General features: G+C 34.2%; 1 protein-coding gene across 1 annotated transcript; it reads left to right on the top strand.

The window, feature by feature from the left end:
* Positions 1-1,344: 1,344 nt before the first annotated feature.
* Positions 1,345-26,617, top strand: LOC106132081 (uncharacterized). Its single transcript, XM_013331397.1, has 12 exons — positions 1,345-1,642; positions 9,710-9,846; positions 10,886-11,086; positions 12,666-12,902; positions 13,879-13,985; positions 15,455-15,674; positions 16,758-16,907; positions 17,722-17,868; positions 20,909-21,070; positions 24,755-24,969; positions 25,059-25,979; positions 26,068-26,617. The coding sequence occupies exons 1-12, from the start codon at positions 1,345-1,347 to the stop codon at positions 26,615-26,617; spliced, it is 3,345 nt and encodes a 1,114-aa protein (XP_013186851.1).
* Positions 26,618-26,823: the final 206 nt, after the last annotated feature.

The raw sequence follows: 26,823 nt of genomic DNA, 5'->3' as shown, positions 1-26,823 counted from the left end.
AAACAAGACTTGTACTTACTTAATTGAAAATGGCCAGATTAAATATCAAGGTACATTGACTATATAATGAAGAAAACCGTGTTCATTTCAGATTAAAACAGAGTCGAGGAGACTACCAACCTTCTCTGGCTAATTGGAGGGGCACTTAGTAACGAACGATAATTAATTTTAAATGAAGTAGGTAGATCGTTACAGAGAATTCATAATTTCTCGTGCAAGAATATTAAGCGTTAATAGCTGTATAAGCATTTGATTTTGGTGCAGTTTTATATTTAAAATTTTAACCACAGACTCTATTTTTTAACTTTGCGGATTTCACTGGTTAAATTATCTCTGGCAACGTCGACAATGATGTGTCGACCTGGTATTTTACCTCGGCCCGAGTAGCAACTTTGCTCCAATTTGTTTAGATAACATGCATCTTTCCGCAAAACTAGCCCCTAATAATATCACAGGTGGCTTTCTCTTAAATTTTGTCAGCTAAGTTAAGGGCACGACGGCTGTCGTGTATTTGAGAGATCCTCTAATGTGCGATCTCCTCGAAAACTTAAATTTAACTCTATTCTGTATAGATTACGACTTTCACCACAAGACTTCAAAGTGAAAAGTTGAGTACACATGTAAACATTATACTTTAAACAGAAAAAAAAGTATGGGCACAAATTGACCGCTATAACTCAGCGTCCATCATAATGTAACATACTGAAATAAATATTCAAATTTTTAACAAAAATTCTACATAACACTAGTGCCTTCGGTAAATACATATGTCTGAGCTGATACACTTTGTAACATTCTTATCGCTGTTAGTATAAAGACCAAAATTGAATAAAATGGGATCACACTGGGTCTCACGCAGTACATAAAAGATCTTATCTCGTATCGATTATGGTATTTTCGTTGGAAGTACAATAGCTTGCCGTATATTTTACCATAATTCGTGTTACTTTAGCCTCTATAATTTTGATTTGTATGCTGATTGAATTGACTTCGGAGTGTAGTGGGAATTTGATTCGTTACGATTGAATATTGAGATTGGGAAGTTTATTTTTCAATCTATTAATATTGATTCAATACTATTATTTTGATGGAAAATCGACATTCAGTTCATGATAGAAATTGTCATTTGAATAGTCATAAAAGTAAAATTGTGTATTAAAGCAGAATAGGTATTATTTTTATATTTGAATAGTCATTGATCAAAACAATTTGAAGTATAATGGGCGTCATAAATAATTTCAAAGGAAATTGGAAAATAACCGAATTATTTTTTTGTTTCAGGAGCCGAACAACATAGAAATTAAGACGATGTTGTGACAAACACATATAAGCGGATGAACAAAGATGTGTTTCCTCAAGAGTTTCGAAGATGTGACCAACAATAGAACCTTCTTGTTCATCATAGTATTGCTATCATTGAAACTGTGCAGTCCCCAGGACTTGAATGAAGAGTTTGTGAATGAAGATATGACGAATACGATGGCAGATAGCAGGGCTGTGAAAGTAAAGTTGCCAAGAGAAATCAGTCAGTGTAGGCTTAGCGAACTATTATGTGATACTGGACAGTGCGTTTCTTTGGACAAATACTGCGATGGAGTGGATGACTGTGGAGATAAAAGTGATGAGCCGAAGTCTTGTACTCGTGAGTATTACACCAATATTTTATCAGTGTGTTCGGTGGTCCATATTTCCGGGTTTGAATCCCAGCCAGGGCATGAAGAGAAACGAACTTTTTCTGATTAGCCTGATTCTTGGATGTTTATCTATATAAGTATTTGTAATAAAATATAGTATTGTTAAGTTAGTATCTCTAACACAAGTTTCGAACATACTTCGAGGTTAACTCAATCTGTGTTATTTGTCCCGTATATATTTACATATATTTTCTATTACTTCCTAAATACCTAATAAGGATGAGCTTTGATTGAATTAGATGTTGTAAATCGTGAAACTTTTTAAGAGCAGAGTTACTTCAATAATGTTTTGTATGTTAAATTCTTATTATTCCTTTTCAAAATTAATTATCATGGCTATGCCTTGACAAATTTCTATATGCTAGTCACCTTAAGAAGATTTTACTACTTATCTTACTAGTAATCACCGATATTTTTATTAAGTTACTGCGACTTCTATAGTCATGTACTCTTCGGTCAATTTGAACTACACAACGAGATGAATGTATATACTGATTTTATATAATATCGTTGTAATCCCTTTTTAACAAGAAAAAGGATGGCTCATTCCTGTCTGGAAAGACTCGTTTTTAGGTCATTCAGACGCATTTTTAATATGTCTCCCCTTCTCGGTTCGCTGACATCTGTCACAAAGGAAAAAGGTACTCAGAGGTTTGGACTTTGAGGCTATAAAACGGGTATTTACTAAGAGGAAATAAAATAAAATTATAAAGACTTGTTCTGCTTTTATGTTTGGTGTGTATGGTAGGTCTGTCTGATGGAAAACATAGTTGTTAAAGCGCATAAGTATTGTGAAAGCGTAGCCTTTAGCTAGATGGCTTGAACATGCAATTGGTATACGATGTCTTTTATTCGCTACCAGGAAAGCATAGAAGCTGATATTACTGCTACCCTTTTCGCGCGGATTGTAAAATATTTATGTGTAAGTTTAAAACTTGGGATTGTTCTTTTTTACGTGATGTGCTGTCAACCAGTTATCAAGGTAAACGTGCTCCCTTGGTCTTTTCCAGAATATTGACTCTACCCACTCCGTAAGATGAAATGAATGTATGTATGTAAAAAAATATGCAAGACAAAAAATTAACACCCAAATCTTTTAAAAGAACTTCTAAATTTATTGTGGTTTTCGAAGTACCTAGCATCATTTATCATGATCATTCCAAGTTCTTAAACTTTTAGCTTGTCACAAAAGAAAGAAAACTGAGGATATTAACTTTGATTAACGACATTTTTTATTACCAAATCGCGGTTACGAGTTTCCGATATTTCGACAAATTTTAATTCGACATGATCATCATTTTTCACAGAATTTATCGATCTTGATAACCTTGCTATATAATTTCTATATTAAAAATATTTAATTCGAGTGTACTTACATCACATAATTCTTAATAAATTTATATCTGAAATAATCCTGTCTTAACTATGTTACCCAGTTATAATATAAATCTCGTAGAAGATGAATAAAGAGAAACCGGTTGTTAAATTTTCATGTAAAGAATTGGTGACACATATTGTTTGAGAGAGTATACAACAAAAAAAAAATGGGTGGCCAATAAAAAAGGTCATGTCCCTGTACGACTTTTTTATTTTGACAAAAACTGTTTTAGTTACAAAAGTTGGTTATGAAAACTATCAAAATTTTTGCTCGTACAAAATTTAAAATAAAGATAAAAGCTGACAGTTCAGAAAACCCGTGTTGTTAAACTATCGTACAGTGTCCATTTACAGGCTTCCTCATTTTTCACAAAGTTACCATTTTGTGTTCAACGTCCTAGTGACAGGAGCAAAAATAAAACGTAACGTGTCAACGTCAAGTAAGTCCGCGCTTTGGCGCCAACTGAAGGGAAAGCATTTAAAATTTTGCACCATTTTAAAAATTTAATATCTTAATGTTCCTATGAAATTGTCACTGCAAGCATGTTACAAACATACATGTTAAAACAAGACTACGCCCGCGGCTTCGCTCGTCTGTTTAACAAAAAGTTTCGTTAATTTCCGTTGCCGCGGGCATTTCGGGCAATCCTCTCAAAGTGCACCTCTAAACCACAACTATAGCACCTTTATGCCAAAATTCTAATCTTTAAAACGCAGTGGTTTAGTCTATATATTGATTTTATGACGTTACAATAAATAGATATACAAAAGATTTTAATGCCACAGTCATTTGCGGAAACAGATACGCCAATTATGTAAGAATAATTAATTGAAGAATATTAACCGATAAGACTAAACCCCTGTCAAAGAAAAATGTTCAATTGTATGATGATGATTACATTTCTTTTTAACCCCACGCACAAAACTGTGCGTTAAGCAGTTTTTGTATTGGGGGTGAACTATAAATGTTCGCTCAAGTTCCTCTCGTTTATGGCCCTACACGGACCGACGCGACGCAAGCAGACGAGTGGCTGCGTCAGCTATGGAGTTGGCTTCCTTTGCCTTTTATGTAATATCCCCTGAAGTTATGCGGGGATTAGGCCAATACATGTTATACTCTATGTTCATGAATGACCTAAAAACTTTGAATTATATTGGTTGAGGAACAGGTTTCTGACATTATAATACAGAACAAATCTTTGAGGTATTTGATTTTTAATATCGACGAAGTATAACAAATAAAATAAAAAATCTGAGCGCCATATCTCTACTTGAAAGATATTGGCATAAAACGATATTATGGATCATATTATTATCATAGTACCATGTGGCTCCCGGCACCAATACAAAAAAGAACAGGACCACTCCAAATCTTTCCCATGGATGTCGTAAAAGGCGACTAAGGGATAGGCTTACAAACTTGGGATTCTTATTTAGGCGATGGGCTAGCAACCTGTCACTATTTGAATCTCGGTTCTATCATTAAGCCAAATAGCTGAACGTGGCCATTCAGTCTTTTCAAGACTGTTGGCTCTGTCTACCCCGCAAGGGATACAGACGTGACCATATGTATACATACATACGCAAGGGATACAGACGTGACCATATGTATACATACATACATATGATCACGTCTATATCCCTTGCGGGGTAGACAGAGCCAACAGTCTTGAAAAGACTGAATGGCCACGTACAGCTATTTGGCTTAACGATAGAATTGAGATTCAACTAGTGACAGGTTGCTAGCCCATCGCCTAAAAGAGGAATCCTAAGTTTATAAGCCTATCCCTTAGTCGCCTTTTACGACATCCATGGGAAAGAGATGGAGTGGTCCTATTCTTTTTTGTAATAGTGCCGGGAACCACACGGCCACCATATGTATGTATGTATTATTATCATATTATGGATTTAATCAGCAAAAACCAAAAATATGATTTTTGGTTTCTGTGTGTTTGTGTGGTTTGTACTCGCATTACGTGAAAACTTTTGCTCCAATTTGATTGCGGTTACGGTTTTCAGAGATGTGTTTTTTATTTAAGTTGGATCAAGCAAAACCAATAAAACTTTCTTCCACCCCTCTAAGGGGGCACTACAGCCGGTCAGCATTTTTTCAATTTTTAATGTGGACAAAGTCGCAGAATAAAGTTAGTCTTTTATATAAACATAAAAAATAAAAATTCTCCTCGTAAGGGCATAATAACACAGTAAGTGACATCATCACTTTCAACTACGTTATGCGATCTCAGAAAAAGAACCGTGCAACTGAGTAATCTAGTTCTTTCAATCTCCTTTGTGAGACATCCTCCGGGTCTTTTGTGTAGTACAATTATCGTCCCGGGCTTTTTCAGCGTAAAAACGTATTTGCGAGGGCCAAAAGGACGGTTAGGGAGCGTCGGGGACTGATTATCACGGTTTCGTTAACGGTTCATTAGGAATTTCGTATTGTTGTAATAAGCTCGTATTTTCTTAGGTGTTTATGAGATTAAATATTATAAGGAGTATGTAAACAAGAATGTATCTTAGTTGTTTTCTTAGTTTACATGTTTGTTTTCTTAGTTGAAATGGAGCGGTCAATTAGATTATACCTATTGTAAAATTAAACAAATCGAGTTTTTTTCATGGAAAACTGTAGAATTTTAGAACTATTTTTAAATAATAAATTAATTTACTTAATTTTTGATAATAACGATATAAACTACAAATAATGTTTGCCAAATACTAGCACTAATATATACAATCGTCTGTATACCGATGGTTACAAAAGTTTCATAAAACAGAGATACATATTAATATTATATAACCCTCATTAGTTGTTCCAGAGAGGGCATACAATAACTTCTTAGTGAACGCCGTAAGTAAAAATACCAAAAGCTTTAATAACCCGTTGTAGCCGAAACAAGCATCACCCTTATCGTTTGCAGGTGGCTATTAACTCGAAATATAGTACAATTAACAAAAAACCCACGTTCGTTTAATAAGGTGTTAAGTTCAGTGGTGTTCACGAAATGGACGATTGTTAGTCACGAAACCTCTGCTGTGCATGCTTATTTATTTAGTAATCAATCCATTGCTACATAGTAAATATAAGGAATTTTTTTTGTCTTAATACATTTTTTAGCTATAGACGACTTTTCTTTAGAGTAATGAATGCCGTGTGGTTCCCGGCCTATAGAAAAAAACAATAGGACTACTCTATCTCTCTCCCATGGATGTCCTGCAACCTGTCACAATTTGAATTTCAATTCTATCTTAAAGCCAAATAGCTGAACGTGGCCTATCAAGATTTTAGGCTCTGTCTACCCTGCAAGAGATATAGACTTGATTATATGTATGAATGTATGTATATAACGAATAATTTCACGAATTTCTGTTCAACTAAATTTTTTCTTCTACATGATATTCATATTTATCATCCCTTATGTACATTTATGTAAAATCAAATATTTATAATCATATTTATTATGAAATATGTATTGCTCATTAGTTTTATTTATATGTCTAAATTATTTTCACGTATGTATATTTTTATTTTAGAATGTTAAATATTGATTCCGATTAATTTTTAATTTTTATTTTATTTTACAATTACTATTTCTGTTTGGTTTGACTGTAGAGAATGTCTTATAGAATTTAGTCCATCTTTTGTATATTATTTTAGGTGCAATGAAGTTTAAATAAATAAAATAATGATAATAATAACCTAATGGTTACGTCATGTGGTAACACCACAATCTTGAATTGGGTATGTCAGGTTTTTACACAAAACGGCTATTGTCTGACCTCCGTAATTGTACGGGACAACCTAATCCATATTGGATTTTGGTTAAAAATTGTGTTGCTTGAATGTGCAAGTTTCTTCGCGATGCTTTTTTTCGCCGTAAAAGCATCGGTTGGTCAATTGTATGACACAACTGAATTTTTATCATATGTGTAGGTAGTATGAGATATTCCTTTAGTAACCTAAAATTTTAATTTAGCTTACGTAAAATAAACAGCGTCTTCATTTTGTATAAATATTTTCCTCTCTGTTTTATCGAAAAATTAATATTTCAAAGCTATGAACGCTATTCAAATGCACGACTAATGAAATATTGACTTATTTGTGAAAATGTTGATAAAAATAGAAAGGTAATTTCCTCTATAAATCAATACAATGTTTCCTGCATAATAAGCTTTGCAACAGAAATAGATTTGACATACTGGCATATTAATTAGAATAATCAATAGTATAATTGCTTAATGAAGAGGTTCAAACAGTGGTGTGGAAATAGTTGTGTTGTATTTCTTTATTTATCTCTTTATTAGTTTAATTAAAGAGTTATATAAAATTCCGAATCTTTTCACTGATTGTAATTTTGGAACTGGGAATTGTGCCGGAACTTCGCTGGAATTTAATGAAAAAGAGAGACTACAAAGACATGAAGTTTTATCATTTACATTAAACCTTAACGTTACTAGTATTAATTCTGTTGTCAAACATGAACTTATTTTGATAAAAAACTATTCTTTTGCCATACGAAACAAGACATAATAAACTTTTAAACTATTGCATTCAGAATAAACTTCTGACAAAAGTATTTGCTTAAGCGAACATAATTGACTCGTCTTAGAGAATGAGGACGCTATTAGAACCCGCTAAAGTTTTCTCAGAATGTGAACGAATTGTACTTCGAAACTCCGAGAGCGGGGTGCCTACCAAGGGTGCGATGTTTTAATCTCGCATGAAAATCTTTTTATTTGGAATTCCCAATATTACATCTTGATTACTTTTATGAACATTGTCTAAATCAACATGAAATCTAGCCTTTTCCCAAAAGGGAAGGCAGTGGCTAAACTGCATACTTGTTTCACTTCGCTATTGTTTATGTCAATGGGGAAAAACGTTTAAATAGTTATATTTAAGTAATTATTTGTTTAAATAACTTAATGTGAAAATCGATAGTTTTAATTATAATTTGTTTATTTAAAAAGTTACGATATACATCATTATTCCTATATCCACGCCTGAGCATATTTCAGGTTATCTTTGGTACCTCATTTAATAATTACAATCTATATGGAACTGTTTGCCACACAAGAAAATTCTTTTTGGAAGTGATAAACAGAAACAAATGGTAGTAACCTTGTGTTGCCAGTAAATACAGTTGCACGTGTGCAGTACTAATTATGTGCAAACTCAGATTGCGACATCGTACATCCATTAGTCGGTCTATTTAGTTACAATTACATTAGAGATAGGTATATGCACATAGAACGATTATAATTCAAGCCCTGAATGGCTTAGTAAGTACACGCTGGATGAGATTCCTGTTTAGGTAATTATATACTTATTGCTTTATAGAGATTATATATTATACTATTAGTAGGTAGCAATAGAAAAGATGTGGAATTGTATTGTTTAAAAAAAAATATTCGAAATTAAATTTATGTGTTTTTAAATAGAGCGTGAAGTCCCAAGACATATTAAACACGAAGTAAAAAGTATGATCAAAATAACAAAAAAAAATCAGTGCGCAATTTAAAGTAAAAGATATATTACTAGTTATGTATGTTATGTAGTGCTTTATTATTAGTTTGTAAGTCTTGTCAAAAAAAAACGGTATTCCTAATCACATCTAACCGTAGCCCCTCTGAAGTAAGGATTACACTTTAAATTGTTGTGAACCAACTCACTTTTAAAAAACCAATTTAAAAATAAATACTTAAAAATACCGATAGTAAAAAGGCGTGTATGTGTACAGGTACACTTTGTAAGTTCACGAAGGTTCAACGTTTTTCTGCAACACGCTTCGCCAATTTTCCTTCAAGTAAATTATACCATAGAATTTTGGGATTGCGCAATCAAATAGCGATATGAATAATTTAAACTTGAACAAAGGGTGGAAATTAAAATGAACAATGATGTTTTGCCGCATTCTGAACACTTGTCTTATGCTATGTAATGCCCTGACAGGACAGACAAAGGCCACTTTTTTAAAAAGGCTCTGAAAATATGGCCGTTTTCTATTGTGGCTCCCGTTTTATTCGGCTTTTTTCCTTCTCATTTCCTTATTTCTGTGTTGAAAGGATTAACAATACAGGTATGCTGGTATTTATCGTGACTTGTATAATTTGAAACTGTAATAGTTCTCTTGTTTGAGGTTGTATTCGTAGATTTAAAATAAATTTAGTTTTAAAAAATATCACGGTTGTTATGAAAATTATCGCTTGTTACATGATGCTCACAAATTCTTATTTTGTCATAATAGGAATGAAATAAAATGAAACAAGAAACGTTTCTAAATGTGCCTTAAATTCTATGATATTCATTGTCACATAAAATTTCATTTGTATAATAAATATTTAAAACATGTTAAGTTAGGTATTAAGATTTGTATGCTTATATTCTTGTTCCTTTAAACGGATCCCAGGCTCCGAAGTTTAATGACAGAGGGTACAACTGGGATCTCGCCATGATGAGAGAGAATCTGAAAATGATGAAGAATTCCCTAAACTTGTGTAAACCCCCGAATGTTCGAATCTTCTAACTAGGCTATATAATATGCAAAAATTGTGTGACCGTGTTTTTAAAGTATGTGACAAGATTTCCATAAAATTTTCTGGAAAGGAGCAATAAAACAAATAATTTTTGTTCACAGCATGCAACAGAACTTACATGGGGGACGTGGGTCGCACTTACGAGCTTGAAGTGCGGCGGCCCAGGGAAGATCACCTCCCATTCGTGTGTCATCTCAACTTTACCGCCAATGGAGGCAACTATGGAGATATCATACAGGTAAAATAAATAAGTAATCTGGTAAAATTGTAAGGACAAATCAAGAGTATCCTTACCGAATCTAGACACTGTGGGATACTCTTGCCTATGAATCAACATCTGTAAGATTAATGAATGTAGATGAAGAAAAAGAAGTATGTTGGCAAGATCGTGGCAAGTTTAAAAATGTTGCCTACTTCTATGGCTTGATTGCATGTTGTTATTATTTTAAAGCAAACAATCATTACAACCAAATAATTGTACGTTATTTTGTGCATTGTATTTTCAAGCTAATGTCCTTATCTATGATATTTTCATCCCTCGGAGGGGATTTTTTTATAAATAATAAATACCATTATAAAGTCAACAGAACAAAACCATGTCACAAAGGGATTTAATTCTATCCTAAAAATATCACAGTTCGTTTTCCTTTGTGGCAGTATAATGTTACACTCAAGGACGTAACCTTATACGAGTCTTTTTGCGACTACGAGCATATTCAGGCCAATAATATCAAATAACATAGGGAATATTGAATAAGTATCTCATTAAAAATCTACGCTTCGCAAATTTCAGCGTCTCATGTTGTAACGATCAAGTAATAACCAAATATAGTGGGGTAATGGACTGCAAATATTTTTGATAAAGAGCTCTTTTATCTAAGTTATTACCAAATATAATGGAGTAACACACTTTACAAATATTTTTGATACAGAGCTATCTTAATTCTTTATCTGCTGCTGTCTACAGAGTTCTCCAATCTGTATTACGTCCTAAGAATAAGTAAGGTGGCGACTGGCCTACGCGGAAGCGGTCCAGGGACTTTTGACATATACTGTTTAGCCTTTTATGTAATAGCCCAAATGAAGCGATAAATAATGAAAACACTGCCTTATGTAATTACTTAAAACAAGCATAAAAATCTTAATGATATTCTGATTTCTCCATTAAAAATCAATTTTTCTTGTGTAATATCATGAAATACGTAAACAAGTTGATACTAGTGAATAATTTTCTCTGCGATTGTTGTATTATATTAGAGTTAATTTCTTTTTTTCAGCTGACATTTGACACGTTCACGGTAGGAAAATTCGTATCGTTCACATCAGATGGGTGTCCCGACGGTCACATGACCATAGTTGAGAGGAGTCCTTCGCCACCGACTGGCCAGTGGTGCGGGTCAGCTTGGGGCTACACAGTGTATTTCAGCGAGTCAGATTCTATCAACATGACATTGAGATTAGACAGATTAAGCCAACAGGTAAGACTTTTTATTAACATTAGGCATCGGTCTTAAACCCACGCCTTTCTGTTCCTATCCCTACTTGTCTCTAAGAAGACTTGGTCAAATACGACTACTGTGTCATAGTTTATCTTTGAGGTGCAGACTATTTAATTTTTATTATTATAATATAGTTTAAACTCATAAAGAATATAGTTTAAAAAAAAAAACACTGTCGATGTATATATATGTAGTGTGTATTGTATATCTGATCCCTGTCTAAGTTTATGTTATTTGTACATAATTATTTTATGCTGTCTAACTTTGACCGGCTTGAATTATTTTACATTGCTTATATATCCAAGCCTTGTTTTTAAACATAAAGTCAGGTTCGCCCAAAACGTGTATTAATTTACTTCATTCCTGACTTGTTAACACAAGTCTGACATGTTTAATTAGGAGTTTTTGCACACGGCAAAGTTAATCTGTATAAATGAACAACGATATTTATCTTCATTAAGAGTCACTTACTAAGCATCCCTTTGTTTCACTGACGTGACGTAACTACGTGTTTGCGCCTGTGACTTGACTAATATTTCACATCACCCTGCTTTTAACGGTTGGGTGCCTCTGTTTACACTGATCGACCATGATACGGATTCGATTTCGATACGACCGTCATCATTTTGGCGTTTGCCCTGGCTGCATACTACCGCTACACGGAAAGGAAGGGGAAAGGGACCATAACCCAGAAGCGGGAAGGAAGGTACGCGAAGTATTTTGACGCGACATTTCCGGTAAATTATATACGGTAATTCTGTTCTGACTGACAAACTGAAGGAAATAATGGAGAAATCTCTACTAACTAATCTAACGTATCCACATCCTTAATTAAGTTATAGGAAACTTATGCAACTACACATATCAAGACTTATACTGTATTAATGTTTCTCGTACAAAATGCTTGCATGCTTAAAATGAATCGGCACAAATAAGTACTTAGTGACGAAATTGTTTCAATATCGAATCAATATCGTGCTCGAACCGTGCGAACACAACCTTTCCTTTATCTTCAGTGAGCAGCCATATTATGTGCACCAAGGGTTGAACTTTCGATCAATTAATTAAGCGACGATTACCGACCCCCGGGCCCAGGATAAGGCCCGCAATTACAATAATGGATGTTATTACCGAACGCCTCGCATAATTTGATAAAAGGTTCACCTTTCTAAAATTTTTGAACTTTCATTTCAGCGTTTAATGGAATGCTTTATACGATGTAAAAAGTATGACTAACTTTATTTACGTGAATAAATCATTCAGAAAAATGGTGTGTTTCTAAAAAAAAAAGAATGTGGTTGTCATATCAATCAGCGGTTTCGGTATTTACCTATATTATAAAAGTTGGTATGGGCGGCCCATATAAACTTTTATAATATGCTAAAGATATCAAAGCAAAAAGTTACTTATTTCCTACAATAAGTTCCAAGTTAGGCACAAAACGCGTGAATTACCTTAATATATTAGTTTCTTCATGCATTTTGTGTGACACAGACGCCACGAGTGAGCGTTAACTGCCTTAAATTACACTGTGAGTGACAGCCCTATTTGGTTGTAGGGCGTGGGATACAATTTCGACTTCAAGTTGGCATATAAGTTTCTAAGACGGAGTGAAGCGAGGTTGCGGTATGGAAACGCGACGGTGGGAGCCTGGAGGGGGGAGAGGGTCCCTGGGACGTACTGTGACCGCATACTGAGTGACTGCGACCTCCGCGCGTGCCGGATTCAGTCACCGAACTTCCCTGGTGTATACCCGAGAAATGCGACCTGTACATACCGCATTGAACATACCAAGGTAAAGTTTTGAAGCTATGAATTTTTATTTACATGCTTTAAGATGCGCAGAATTTAAACAATCATGCTAGAGTGGTTAAATAAGTTCCTTGATGGCTATTGGTAAATGGAAACTGCTGTAAAATACTTTCTGCGTTTATTTATTTCTATGTTAAGAAGTACTGTAATAAAAATAAAAATTGGTCGTCAGGAATGGAGTTTTACCAAATGAACCCATTTTTAGATATTGTACAGTTTCTATTCAGAGTTCAATAAAGTATGTTACAGTTTTTTTAAAAGTTTCAATTTACATAGCCAGTTAGTAAGCAGTTTTTAGAAAAATTACTACTTAAGTAAATTTTATTTTACGAATTACAAATTTCAACGTAGTTATAATTTAATAAATATCAAAATATTTTAGAAACAACTCGACTGATGCCTTTCAAAATAAGGGAAGCTAAAAGCACTTAAATTATAATTGATTCGTTCCGAAAGATGTCATAATTGCGGCGGTAATTTTGGGACAAAAGCAAGTTTGTTGGAAATTCAAGATTATTCGCATATTTTGTAATATAAAATTTTTAGATTTTTTTTCTTTTATTCCGAATTATTACAGGTAAAATTAAAATCTCTTCTCACTTATTCCTAATTTCTGTGAGATAAAATCTAACAAAAACTCTAATTTTTTTTTTACAAATATATGCTATTATATTCAGTCTAATAATAGTATAATCATACCGAAAAAGTGTTCTACGTTCAAATTACCACTATTTTATTTCGCACAGCCAATGTTGCTCCAAATTAATACAAAAACGAGACGTATTTGTTACGCGAGATTAATGTGGTCACTGCGGCTGTTTCAATTAATATTTAATTTGAAATTCACACTGAACTGCACGCCAGCTACGCCTACTCTAAATAATTTACAACTAACCATGAACACACAAATCTCAATCCACCAACCTCCACACAGGGTTCAGTTTGCTTTTCCTTTTCAGGTGCCGGCCGATAAACATGTGTTGCTAGCAGTAAGACAGACGAACAGTCATAAAATACATATCAAAGACCAAATAGTGAAGTACGATAGAAGCCAGCGTGTGTTAAAGTGAGTATTTCCTTTTTATTGCTATTTCTCACTATAATATACCCAGTGTTCAGGAATAACAAGTAAATAATTTCCTGAAGCAAGTTTTCGGTACGCAATCAAATAAATGCGTAATTAAATATTCCTTTTCCTAACCGCACACCTTTAGCAAGACCAGATACTATATTTCTTGCGGTTCTCATAAAAACTGTCCGTTGGCATCTTTAACATGCTTAAGTGGCATTTTCCCTGAACTTTTCGTTCAAGATTTCTTGACCGTTTCTCTCATTGCAGTTCTCGGTTTTATGGCATTCAAGATAAATTCGCTTTTTAATGGTAGCTGTGTTAAATTATAAGGAATGGTTTTATTTCCTGTAAGTAAAAGAACAGTTTAAAAGAACATGTATTTTGCTAGTTCATTTTATTTTAAGATATTTAGTTTAAGTAAGTACTATTTACTTAACTTACAGTGCTTAATTTAATTAATTCGCCAGTTTAGAGCGTCGGTGGTAGAATCGATACGGTGCTTTAAAATGCGTAAAGCGCATAAAGACACATGTTCAAATCCCGCCTCGTCTATGTACCAATAAGTATTTTTCAAGTTACGTACATTATTTTGAGAACTAACCGATGGTCTTATGGTGAGAGAAACGACCGTGAGGAAACATGATAAAATGCGGGTTTAGCTTCGCCTGCGAAGTTTGCTTAGGTAGATGGTAGACGTTTCTTGTAAAAACCTTACCCAATCCGAGATCATGGTTAAGAGTATATCCCGGACTCCTCTATAGAGTGGTGAGAATAAAACCGGGACTATAGCCAGGAGTAATCTAATCAGACTATGTTAGATCTTGGCCAAAATGAAAATTTATTAAAAAAAAATACTCATAACGTCCGACTTCATTATATAAGCATTGTCGTTATTACTCGTATAATTATTTGCATTTTCAAAGCATTGCATGAATACGATATTCCACCTAGGTTTTTCAATAATATTTGGAACATAAAAATATTAGAAGAAATTAATCTCAAGAATATTTTAAAATTGTAATACTGGTCACGTTCTAGTTTATTTTCTTATAATTTTTCCGGCACAATTACTCAAGATTTTAACGGAAAATGTACGTTATTCTTCGTACAATGATCATGTCTCTACTTTGATTTAATGTGATAACATTGTCTTATGGATTATATGTGCTAGGCATCGATTTCCACGGTTTTCCTCTAATAATCTTATGTCTAATTATCACTCGTGATATATGATTAGGTAAATCTATATTAAGAAGCCAAAGACTAATATAATAATAAAGAATTTAAATGAAATATATTCAATCGCATTTTTAAAATTTCATTGAAACACTACATAAAAATATATAAAAGAAATAGATTTAGTAATCTATCTGTGAATCTCAACTCCATTAGGCTTCCAGTCTGTAACTATCTATTACTAAGTGATACAAATATGTGTCGTTAAATCATAAGGTTTCTTACAGGATTTGGGACCAATGCAACGTAGTACAGGACTACCTGACAGTTTGGGATGGGGCTACCCGCGAGTCTCCTGTGTTGGTCCGTCTGTGCGGCGGAGACGCGGTACCGGACATAGTGAGCAGGGGCCCTAACATGCTGCTAGAGTTCCATACTTCGCCATACGATAACCCGTTCCATCCAGTGCCATTGAGCTATTTGCCTGGATTTGAGCTGGAAGTTCAGGTTAGTTTTAAGATAGACAAACTTATATTATGAAGAAACAAAGGATTGTATTTTTGTTTGTAACAAATAAACTCAAAAACTATTGAACTGATTTTGAACAAATCACAAAGGAATATTCCTTCGGGAAAGAAACCCCGCGCAAAGGCCAGTATCTTATACTTTTGCATTAAAACATGTTTTATTAAATACACATGTCGTTATTTATTTGCCAACATGCGTTGATAGAAAAAGACGCAAAGGCTAATAATAATTGTACAATAAAAGGTATGTACTTGGTTTTATGTGAGTCTTGCATTTTTTAGAACACGAGGAGTAAGTTAAGTAGGTCACCACTAATGAGTACTAATTTGATATCGACTGTACTAAAAATTAATTTCCATAATGATTTCTAATTATATAAAATTAGATGTAAGTTTTACAAACGTTTGATAATAATAGGCCATCGGCTAAATGGAATAAAGAAAATTAATTTTCAAGTTTCGAACAAGAGATTACAGAACGAATTACAAAGTCCAAAGATTATGAAAGTAAACAAAAAGTTTCCAATCCACCCTATAATTTTCTCCTTCCATCGATTGGGCGTAATCCTTGGCTGTGCGACATTGGGCGTGCCCACGAACCAGCAGGGCTAGGATTAGGCACCGATCGTGATCTCGTTTTGCCTTTTTTACAAAAATGTTGGATATTTTCTTAAATTTTGCCTTTAAAAACCACTTTAGTGGGATCTCGAGATAAAATGATGTTTAAAGACAAAGGAGATTATTGAACTTAGCAATAAAATATATTCTACAAACTAAGTACCATCTTGGTTTAGACAATGTTTCTGTTGTTCCATGTAAATATTTCAATATAAGTAGGTTTGCATATTTTAAACCAAAGAAACCATTTTCTTTCTTTATTTCTTGTGAAGTTTGTCTTGTATTCATATGCACATTTTAGTATAATGGAATTACAGAACAAAAATGTAAATGTAAGAACTGCAAACGCAACCAATTTCATGAAAATCTTCTACATGGACTAACTAAACGCTGCTTTGCTTGCACGTCCTGATATTCCCAGTAAAATACAATTTTCCTTTGTCAGGTATTGTACGTGGACAAAGATTCACACTCGTACGTGCGTCCCGACGGCCGCTGTCGTTTTGTTCTGCGTTCTTCAGACAAAACGAGTGGCGTCCTCAGGAATCCTCGACATTCTCTACCGCCGAACAGTTCGTGTGTCTATTATTTCCAGGTACGTACTTGGGCTATTGAAAAGTCACTGGACTGACAGTTTGTTTGTTTGGTTTTGTTTTAACAAATTTTTTGTTGAACATACTTAAAATAACATAAAACGTAAATAGAAATAGAATAAAGATTTTTATTTTTCTAACATTCACACTCTCACTATTTTTTTTAATAGTTGTTAGCTTTTGTAAAACCGATCAGCTTAGTAAAGAGTAAGTTTTGGGGTGAACAAGATATGCATTAGAAAAATTACCTAAATACGAATTTAAAAAAAAGTTTCCTCAAGTAGATACTCGACATTGCAAAATTTTATTTAATTATTGAATAATGACATTGGCTGGTGTTATGTCATAAATGTGGGCACTTATAACACTTACAGCGGTGTTTATAATTGTGATGTATGAGGCTATAAAGCAATGGACTGTTACAAATTGCCTTTGCTTTAAAAATATTACCTGTCAGTTAACTTATTAGACTGAACTAAGCAAAGTTAATTTTTAAAAATTATTGATATCAGTTTTAATATTAATATCAAAAAGTAAAGCTCCAACTTTCAACCTTACCAGGTACTATTATTATAGTTAAGATTTCATTATTATTTTAAGCAAAGCCTTTTAGCGATTTTTTTTTAATTAGGTCAACTATAAGTAAAATGTCGACAATAAGTGTTTTTACTTTTCTATTGATATTCAATCTAAAAGAAATATTTAGGGTGCTGTCATGGTAATGTATCTATGCAAAATTTTTAAAATTCAGTCCCAGTTCAATGCTTTCAAATATTTTCCAAAAGTCTGGATCTTCAAATCATTTCTAATCCACAGGGTCGCCCCAATGAAATCGTATGGGTGTCGTTTGTGAAATACCACTCAGCTGGTACAGAGCCAGCTGGCTTTGACCAGCAGAAGGATTGCTCGTCGCAACTCACGATATGGGACGGAGCGGCGCCCGATGCGGACCTGGACAGAAAGGTAAGTTCAATATGATCATGTCATCAGCATAAGACTTTGTGAAACTACATGTTGGGCGGTATTCATATTATAATTATTATTAGGTCAAAAAACTGTATTGTGGTTGGTTTTCATAACTTTCAATCTACGCACAAAAAAATTGTTCGCTGGACTCTGTCGATGAAAGAATACTTACTTAAATGTATAATATTTGACTAACTATTTGCTGCTATACATTAGCTGTTATCTATTAGCGGGTATCTCAAGAAGACGCACAGTTGCAACGGGATACATACATACAATTCAGTCAGACAGAACCAACAGTCTCGAAGAGACTGATTGGCTACGTTCAGCTGTTTGGCTTAATGAAAGAATTAAGATTCAAATAGTGACAAGTGGCCATCCCATCGCCTAAAAGAAGAATTCCAAGTTTATAAGCCTATCTCTTAGTCGCCTTTTACGACATCCATGGGAAAGAGTGGTCCTTTTATTTTTTCTTTTGTTACCGGGAACCACACGGCACTCGCTTAAATAGTGATTATTATAAAGAACCTTAGCTATAAAACATTACTAAAAAACCACTCTCTACTAAAAATACGATGCTCTTGCTCATAATTTAAAACGCTATGATACAGACAGATTACTAAGTAGCCTGAAATCGGGTAGGGTTTCTCCGTTATTCGTACCATTTCACTGGCAACTACCTCAACCTACCCACTTGACGTTGGCAGCCAAACATTAATTTTCTTTAATGTGTCTGAGCACTCTTACCGAACGAAGCGACTGCACTGCGGTACAATATAATAAAAGGATAGAAGTATAAATCATGTAATTCAAAAGAATATCTTTATTCTTTATATAATGCCACGGGGAATTTAATCTCATATCAAATGTTTTAAACTTTACCAGGAATCCTCGATCATAATATTTCTGATCAAAGCCTGGGTTTACTGCGCTGACATATAAACGTTTAGAGAGATTAATGTCTGATTAATTTCAGAATCTTATCACTTATTTTGCACAAATATAAAAGTTATTTCTTAAAATTAATCAATGTAATTGTAATCAATTTCAGAAAAATATCATATATGTATAAGTACTTATACTGAATTTTGTCCATTTAAAGTTTTTATCTTAAAATGTGCAGGTTTTTTATGGGACAAACATTAGAGAGATAAAAAATTGCAGAAATTCGATTTTCGCGTTGTGTTCGAATGTAAAAGAAACATATAACTGTACACTCCTCATTTTGTTACTGCGGTGTTTCGTTCATTCATCCGCTCCGAATTCCTTACTTTGCATTAAGAATGGATGAGTGAAGTTATTTTTTGTTAGCACTTTAATCGCCAAAGTTTTCCGAACTCCGTAGTCATAGGAATTGTACGGATAATGTTTGAACTTTCTTTTAGTGAAAAATTCTATTACAATGTATAAAATTTTATAATTTACAGAGGATTAGAAATTCCTTTCCTCTGTACATTATAAAATCTTTGACCGGCAAAAGTAAATATTAAGACGAATATAACTATAAAAATAAGATAATAGCAACATTATTAGCCGACTTCAACGGGACTTTTGTTTTTTTAAGTCTTTAAGTCTTAAGTAGTATTTAAAAATACTTGAGATTTTCATAGTGATAGACGTCACCATAAAAATCTCTCGCTGGTGGCAAAAAGAAAGAAAGTGCATTCATTGTTTCCTTCTAGCGCAGATTATAGACGATGGCCAAGGAAAGCTTTATTGATGTAATTGTGGTGTGGTCAGAAAAAATTTAGATTTTGACCCAAAAAAGAAGCTTCTCCGAATTTCAATAAAATATGTGCCACAGAATTATGCAATCTATGCAATCTTGCATCACCTCGAGTCGTTGCATAGTTTGCTCAAGTAGGTCAGACTTATTTGCATTTAAGAGTTCGGTATTAATTCTTAAGACATTTTCATCTACGGCGATTTCATTATAAGGGGAGTTCCTTAAGGTTCAATAGATGAAAACTATTTATATTTTTTTACGAACTTGAGAAAATTGAAGTTCTTATTGTCTTAAATCATGAAGGAGTAATGACTAGTCACAATTTTGATTCAATAAAATCACCAAACAAATTAATTCGTCTAAAAATTTATAAGTACCATACTTTGGGATTGAAAGAGATTTGACTTGAATAATTTAAAAGAAACTTAGACAAATCTATGAAATCAGTGATATCACCTTCGCCAACCACCTTCGTAAACCCAAGTAGATCCTAAATAATATCATAAGTGCAAAAATAAGTTTATTTGTTTGTTTCTCTATTTGCGCGTTATTTACTAAACCAAACTTTTTAAATCCCGGTAATAATTAGAGTTTTGCAAAAAACCTTTATTTTTTTATTGTAGGTATCGCTTAAGTCACACGCATAGGTGGCGCATAATTCGGAAGAACAAAGATGCAATTAAAAGCTAGTAGATAATAAAAATCATGTTTAGTTGAAAAAAGAAAGCAAACACAAATAGCAATTTTATCTGCGGTCTTTTTAAAATGAAAACAAATTATACCCGTGTTATATTGTTTTGAATGAATACAATGATAAATTCATATTTTCCCAGACGTAATAGCTTGTCAAGCTTCATTATTAAGTTGCGGTTACCAAGAATATTTTTCCATTATCTGCTTTCAAAGAAACTGCAAGAACTTCTTGAAAAATGAAATGTTTACGACTGAAACGGTTGTGTGCACGACCTGGCATGTAAAATAAAATTATTACTTTCATTTAACGAGACACTTAAAAAAATAGGTTAAGTATTATTTCTGTTTAAGTAAAAATTTTAATTAGCTCAATTTGTGTTAAGTCCACCATGTTTCAAGATTTCAACTAAATTTGTCATCGAGAATAGCCATGAAACCGTAACAGAAAGACGGAGACTTTCGTATCTACAATATCGAAAATTGAACATGGTTGTAAAGGTTTAAAATCAGGATAACTACAAAAACTCGTATATTGTACACAATATAATGTATTGTATAAGTTAGCTTGTTATGTGACAATGTTGTGTAAGCAGTAGTAACATAGTATTTTTTGTTCAGCTGGACATGAGCGACAAGAAGTCAATTCTGGGAATGTTTTGCCGCGAAGAATCGCCCCGTTTGTGTGACCACGCCTTACTGTCAAACGCCACGCGGGCGACGCGTCCTTGCGCACCGTCTGAAAGTTACATCACTACTGGACCTGCACTGACGATATTACAAGTAAGGTTCTATATTTTTCTAAATACACTATCTCATCCTACTAAGGTTAATAAAAGTTACTGTCGTCTGTGGAGGAGCCACAATTCAGCATAGCAAGTCTCATGAAACGGATCATACCTGAGCTCCGCTTTTCAGAAAATATGGAGCTGAAACCAGATTATATCATGATTATTGCACCTGTGAAAATTCCTTATTTCTTTATTTAATATTGAAGGAAAAATAAAGTTGTTCTATTCTAAGATACGAACTTTCATACAGCACACGAACGTAAAGTTTAATATGTGAGACAAAAACGCTAGCTGGCGGTAACTATATATAATGCGGGATGCTCACTCCGTGTTTTTACAAACTGCGCCGGCTGCCGGACATCCGGCACTGAACCGGTGTAAACACGCCCGAGCTTCGTATATTATCTGCTAGTATATCCGGTGAAATATATTTCAGTTCATTTATGATCAGATAATGAAACAAATAAAACGCTAGGTAACATTTTCATAAGTACTTATATTATTTAAGATTTTTGTAAGTAACAATAACTTGTTTAATTTGACTTGTACCAATGATTATTTTAGAAGTTACAGTTAGAAGTACATTAGTTTAAATACTACCCGCTGCCGCTAACGGTGTGGGAATCGTGAGGAAACCTGCCCATTCAGGCAACTGAATGTGTAACCATGATCGATCCAATACTGATAAGGTTCCCCTTCAAAAATTGCGGAGGTCAGCCGGTAGTCGCTTGTCAAAAACATACCCCGAGCTCCTTTCCAGCGTAGTCAGGATGCAATCGGGACTAAAGTCAAAAGGAAGAATGACTTGTATAGTTGAGAACCATGACACAAAATGCCTACTTTCCCATTCCATTCCTTTTGTTAGCGGACGTCTGTTAGTTACGTAAATCTACCTGAAAAAATTCATCTTTATTGACTAAGAAGTTTTTGAGATTTAGTTATCAATGAGTGAGTGAAGACATAGATTACATATCCAAACCAGGACCGAAGTCTTAGTCACACTTTGGGCTGTCAAGAGAGAGGAGGACCAAAACTAACGTTAAGAGGATGATGAATTTGATACACATTCAGTAAACTAAGCAATATTAAAGTGCCCGAGATAACGAGAAGAAATATTATTACAACACCTAAGTGGGACCTCCATATTGGAAACGTGGTGAAATTGTTAACACAGAAATTTGTCAAAGTTCACTGCATCAACGTGAATTTGTTACTACAATTTAAAACTATGAAGACATTTCACATTTCATCTTATTCAAGTGCTTGTCCTGAAAATTTCACTCCAAACAACAGGGAACCATGTGCAAGCTAATTAAAGCTGGCAAATATTAAACTTTCATTTCGTACGTTCACGTATGCACTGAGAGTAGTAACGGAACGTTTTTCTGTTATTTATGAATTTACATTTGATTTCAAGTGTGTGGTATATATACATATTATACATTAAGTGGGTTTCACCCTATTACTAGTTTGTATATTAATAACCAACCTTAACAATTCGTTTAAAAATCGAATTAAGACAGTGTATTATTGCACTATTAAGATTTATCAGAGTGTTTACGCCGTTGGTGGTTATTATTTTTACGTTGCATAGGAAATTTCGATTCAGGAAATTCGATGTTTTACAGTTCAGTTCCATCGATAATAATATCTTATAACACTAATTATTGTTTTATTAATTACTTTTCAATTGCTAATATTTTTGAGTTCGATATTAATGTCAATATTATGTTTTAAATCGATGAGTATGTAAAAGAAAAAAAAAGATAGTAGAGTAAATTAAACATATCATATCTTCTGTAAAAAATCACAAAAAAATATCTGAAAATGGTTTAATGGAAAGGCCATTAAAAATTTTAACTAAAGGATAAATGATACATTCATAAAACATGAAAGGAAAAGCTGTTAAATATCCAATGTGGGTTTTAAAAATATTATGTAACCATATTGAATTTACTCGTACACTTTTTTTATTACTATTCTTCATAAAATTTGTTACATTTTTACATTAAGTTACATTGTCTTCACAATAGGTCAAATATTATAAAATATTGTTTTTTTTTTATAAATTGTAACGTAAATAATAATTATTTTAGAAAATCCCGAAAAAGTAGTATAATTATATATTCATACATATTTTTAATCACGTCATTAAGATCATGTAAAATTTGTTAAGAACCAGATACTAGATCACAATATTTATTTTTTTTTAATTTAAAAATTCAGAACTTTTGGACCGGTGAAACATTCATTGCAAACGGGTAGATAAGTCACGCGCAGAGTTGCATTTGCCATGGTGAATAATGCAGTACGTGCCGACTCCACTACATTCGCTGTGCTAGAATGCTTTAGTGATGTTTGCAGCGGTTCACTGTGAATTCGTCATCTCTTTTGCAGTTCTATTTATGGAATTTACTTTTTATGACTAATGCAAAGTAATAAAAAAAATTGTCACTGTTTTTGTCAAGTGAAATAATATGTAAATTATAATAGTAGTCACGTGAATTATAAATCAAAAAGTATTACTCAAATAAAACGTGCATTTCGTTTTCAACATGCGATTTACGAAGATATCGTTCTATTAAATTTTATTATTGGTTTGTCGATAACTTTGGCTAGTGCATCCACAGCTGCACAGCAGTATGAGCAGATTCTGGTAATGCATCTCTTTTCACGCGGAAAAGCTCACTTGCCTCGGTCAAACCAAGTACATTTACAATAATCGAGCTACTCCGCGTTGCAAATGTTTAGCGAAACTGCTCTGTGTGGACCACCGTCTTTATCTTTTTCATCAGACACACATAATGATGGACGTATATATTGCTACAGCCCGTGACTTCATCTGACCTCCGACAAATGTTTTGACATTTGTAAGTTCCTCCTGACATTGCAAATGTCGAAACATTTGTCGGAGGTCAGATGAAGTCACAGGCTGTAGCAATGTAGCGTTTGGCGTGCTGAATAATGAAGTATGTGTCGACTCCACTCCATTCCCTGTGATGGAATGCTTTAGTAACGCGCCCGCGGCGCTTGGCTATGAATGTGTCGTCAGTTTTCAAGTTCTAATTTAGTAGTTGTTCATTTAATGCGGTTTCGTTTGACGTATTTTGTTGTGTTCAAGTCATATTTGTATTCCATTTTGGAAGTTTACCTTGCAGTAATAACGTACATTGTATAATGTTAATTTCATGGGAAGCGATTATTTTATATCATGTTTCTTTATCAATCACGATCTTGATCTAGTTGTGTATATAAAAAGCTCCATTACTTATTTGTGACTACTAAAATTACCCTTATCTTTACTTTGATAACGTAATAATAAACTTTATATGTAAAACTGGCTTAACTAATACAGGAAATCTGATCGTTAGCAAGTTTCTCGTCACGTGTTTAGACCTGCTTTATTATTTATTATTAAATTCAACAGAGAGAGAGGACTAAAGCTAGTTTTACTCCACTGCATAGTCTTGCAGAAATTTACTTTTTTAATAATAGGGTTTTTTATTACTTTCCTGATACTGTTAAACTTGTAGATTAGGGTTAAGTAAAATATGTTTTCATCACGATTAGGTCCCGCTCTTGTAGACAAAAGTTTGTAAATAGTCAAATTCGTTTACACAAAATACTACTATTATATCATTATCATCTTAAAGTACTATTCACTTGTCTTTAACAGGAGCTTCGGCAGGGATCAGCATTGTATCCCGTCTCCTTTCTACTTCGCTACGAATTCGTGGACGTGAGCGAACAAGGGCAGCCATTGCTCGAATCCCAGTCAGCCTGCGACAGAGTTTTCAAATCTGCACTAACCTATTCGGGAAGATTTCAAGCTCCTAGAGCAATATTCTATTATGGACGAGGCGGCGCACAGAACCTTACTTGCATCTTGAGGTAAGAGCTAATAAATTCCTTACTTTTAATTAAAGTCTTCATAGTTGCAATAACGTTGGAAAACGCTAACTACTTTTTATTTTGTTCAGGTTTGAAGCGAAGCAAGGCGAGAGAATTCAACTTACTTTCACGAGCACTTACTTCGGAAATAAACATTGCAGTACTCATAAAGATCCGCGGACAGGGCGATGGAAATGCGATAGGCCAGCAAAAAGAACCATAGGGGGTGAGGGGCTCGCTCAAATTATAATTACTGAATATCCATGGGAGGGTGTACCGATACAAAGAGATTGTTTGTGCACTAATCGATCGGAACCCCTGAATATACACACACTGACTGCACCCGTGGTTGAAATTAATTTCACAGTTACAATGATGAATATTACTGAAGATTATGATGATTTTGATTTTGAGGGCGAATATAAGTTTATTCCCACAGGGCCAGGCGATGAAACTGTTTGCTCATCAGCATGGGGTGAGAGACGTTTACGAGGTAGTAGTGGAGAAATAAGACTGTTTGATAAACGTCAATCATCAGTTGCCCCCGAAATAATTGGTGATAGGCATGTTATATCAGAGAGTGTGAGAGCTGAGGTGGCTTGTGTTCATAGACCTTGGCTTATAGAGCCAGGAGGAGATGAAGTCAATCCTGTACAAGGAAGATATCTTTACGTTAAGGTGCCTGGATATGACATGACTTCAACTTCACCTTTTTGCCCCACTCCAAACCGGTTATTTATTTACGAAGGTAGAGACACATCACGACCACGAGAAATATGCCCCGATGGTCCAAATTCTATCGAACTATTCAGCCCTGGATGGTTATCTTCTCAAACGCCATTAGAATCTTCACTAAAACCACATGCAAGAAGCTATGTTATTGATTTTCTTCAACACGAACAAGCTGACTATTCAATAAAGTGGATGGAACTGATGAAACAGCCAGTATTTGAACCCGATCCCGAGTCAAATCTGCTTCCAGCGTCCATATCACTTGAATGTAAATATAGGTATGTATTTTAGATAAAATGAGATTTTTTCGTTATTCACCATATTTATTTGAAGAGCATGTCTAATATTGTTTTATTTTTGTTTTAGCTGCCCAGAATTGAATGCTTGCATACCATTGTCTTTATGGTGTGATGGAAATGCACACTGTCCATCGGGATATGACGAAGACGACTCTAATTGTTCATTTCGAATATCATTGCCGCCTCCCTACGTTGCAGCTGTAGCCGGAATCGGCTTATTAATATGCGCAGTATCAGTAGCTCTTTGCGCTTGCAAAAGACGACGACGAAAAGATAAGGAGTTCAAAGCCAGATTAGACGGAGCTTTGCCGCCAGAAGAACGACCATACGATCGGGCTAAAACCAATGGGGTACCTGAAGCAGCACGTCAGTACGCTACAGTACAAAAGTATGCCACTATAGATAAGTACAGTTTGAGCCAGAAGTATAGTGCTGGATTGAATGATGCGAGATATTACGACGAAGTAGCACAAAGGGATAAGCTTGCCGATACTAGGTACGCTAGTTTAGGTCGAGCGGGCCGCGGTACGCGCGTGGAAAACTCCACTAGGGGTAATGGCTCCAGACGGGCTATGCCTGATCTAGGTTATCCTGATCTTAAAGACGGTTTCTGTTGACCCTCTCCAGACCTTTTGGAGACAACGGTCTAGCTATCTTTCGGATCGATTCCGATCTAAATATTTATTTTACGTTTTATATTAGAATGAAGACTGAATTTAGGCAAAAGTGCCTCCCTAACATTTTTGGTCAAATCCGTAGTAAATGACGACCTTATTCTTACTGATAACTTAATAATTTTGATCTGTTTTTTTCTTAATAGTTT

This window comes from Amyelois transitella, chromosome 13 (genome assembly GCF_032362555.1).
Source record: "Amyelois transitella isolate CPQ chromosome 13, ilAmyTran1.1, whole genome shotgun sequence".
Lineage (NCBI taxonomy): Eukaryota > Metazoa > Arthropoda > Insecta > Lepidoptera > Pyralidae > Amyelois > Amyelois transitella.
Note: the sequence above shows the minus strand (reverse complement) of the source record. Positions and strands in the feature narration are given on the sequence as shown.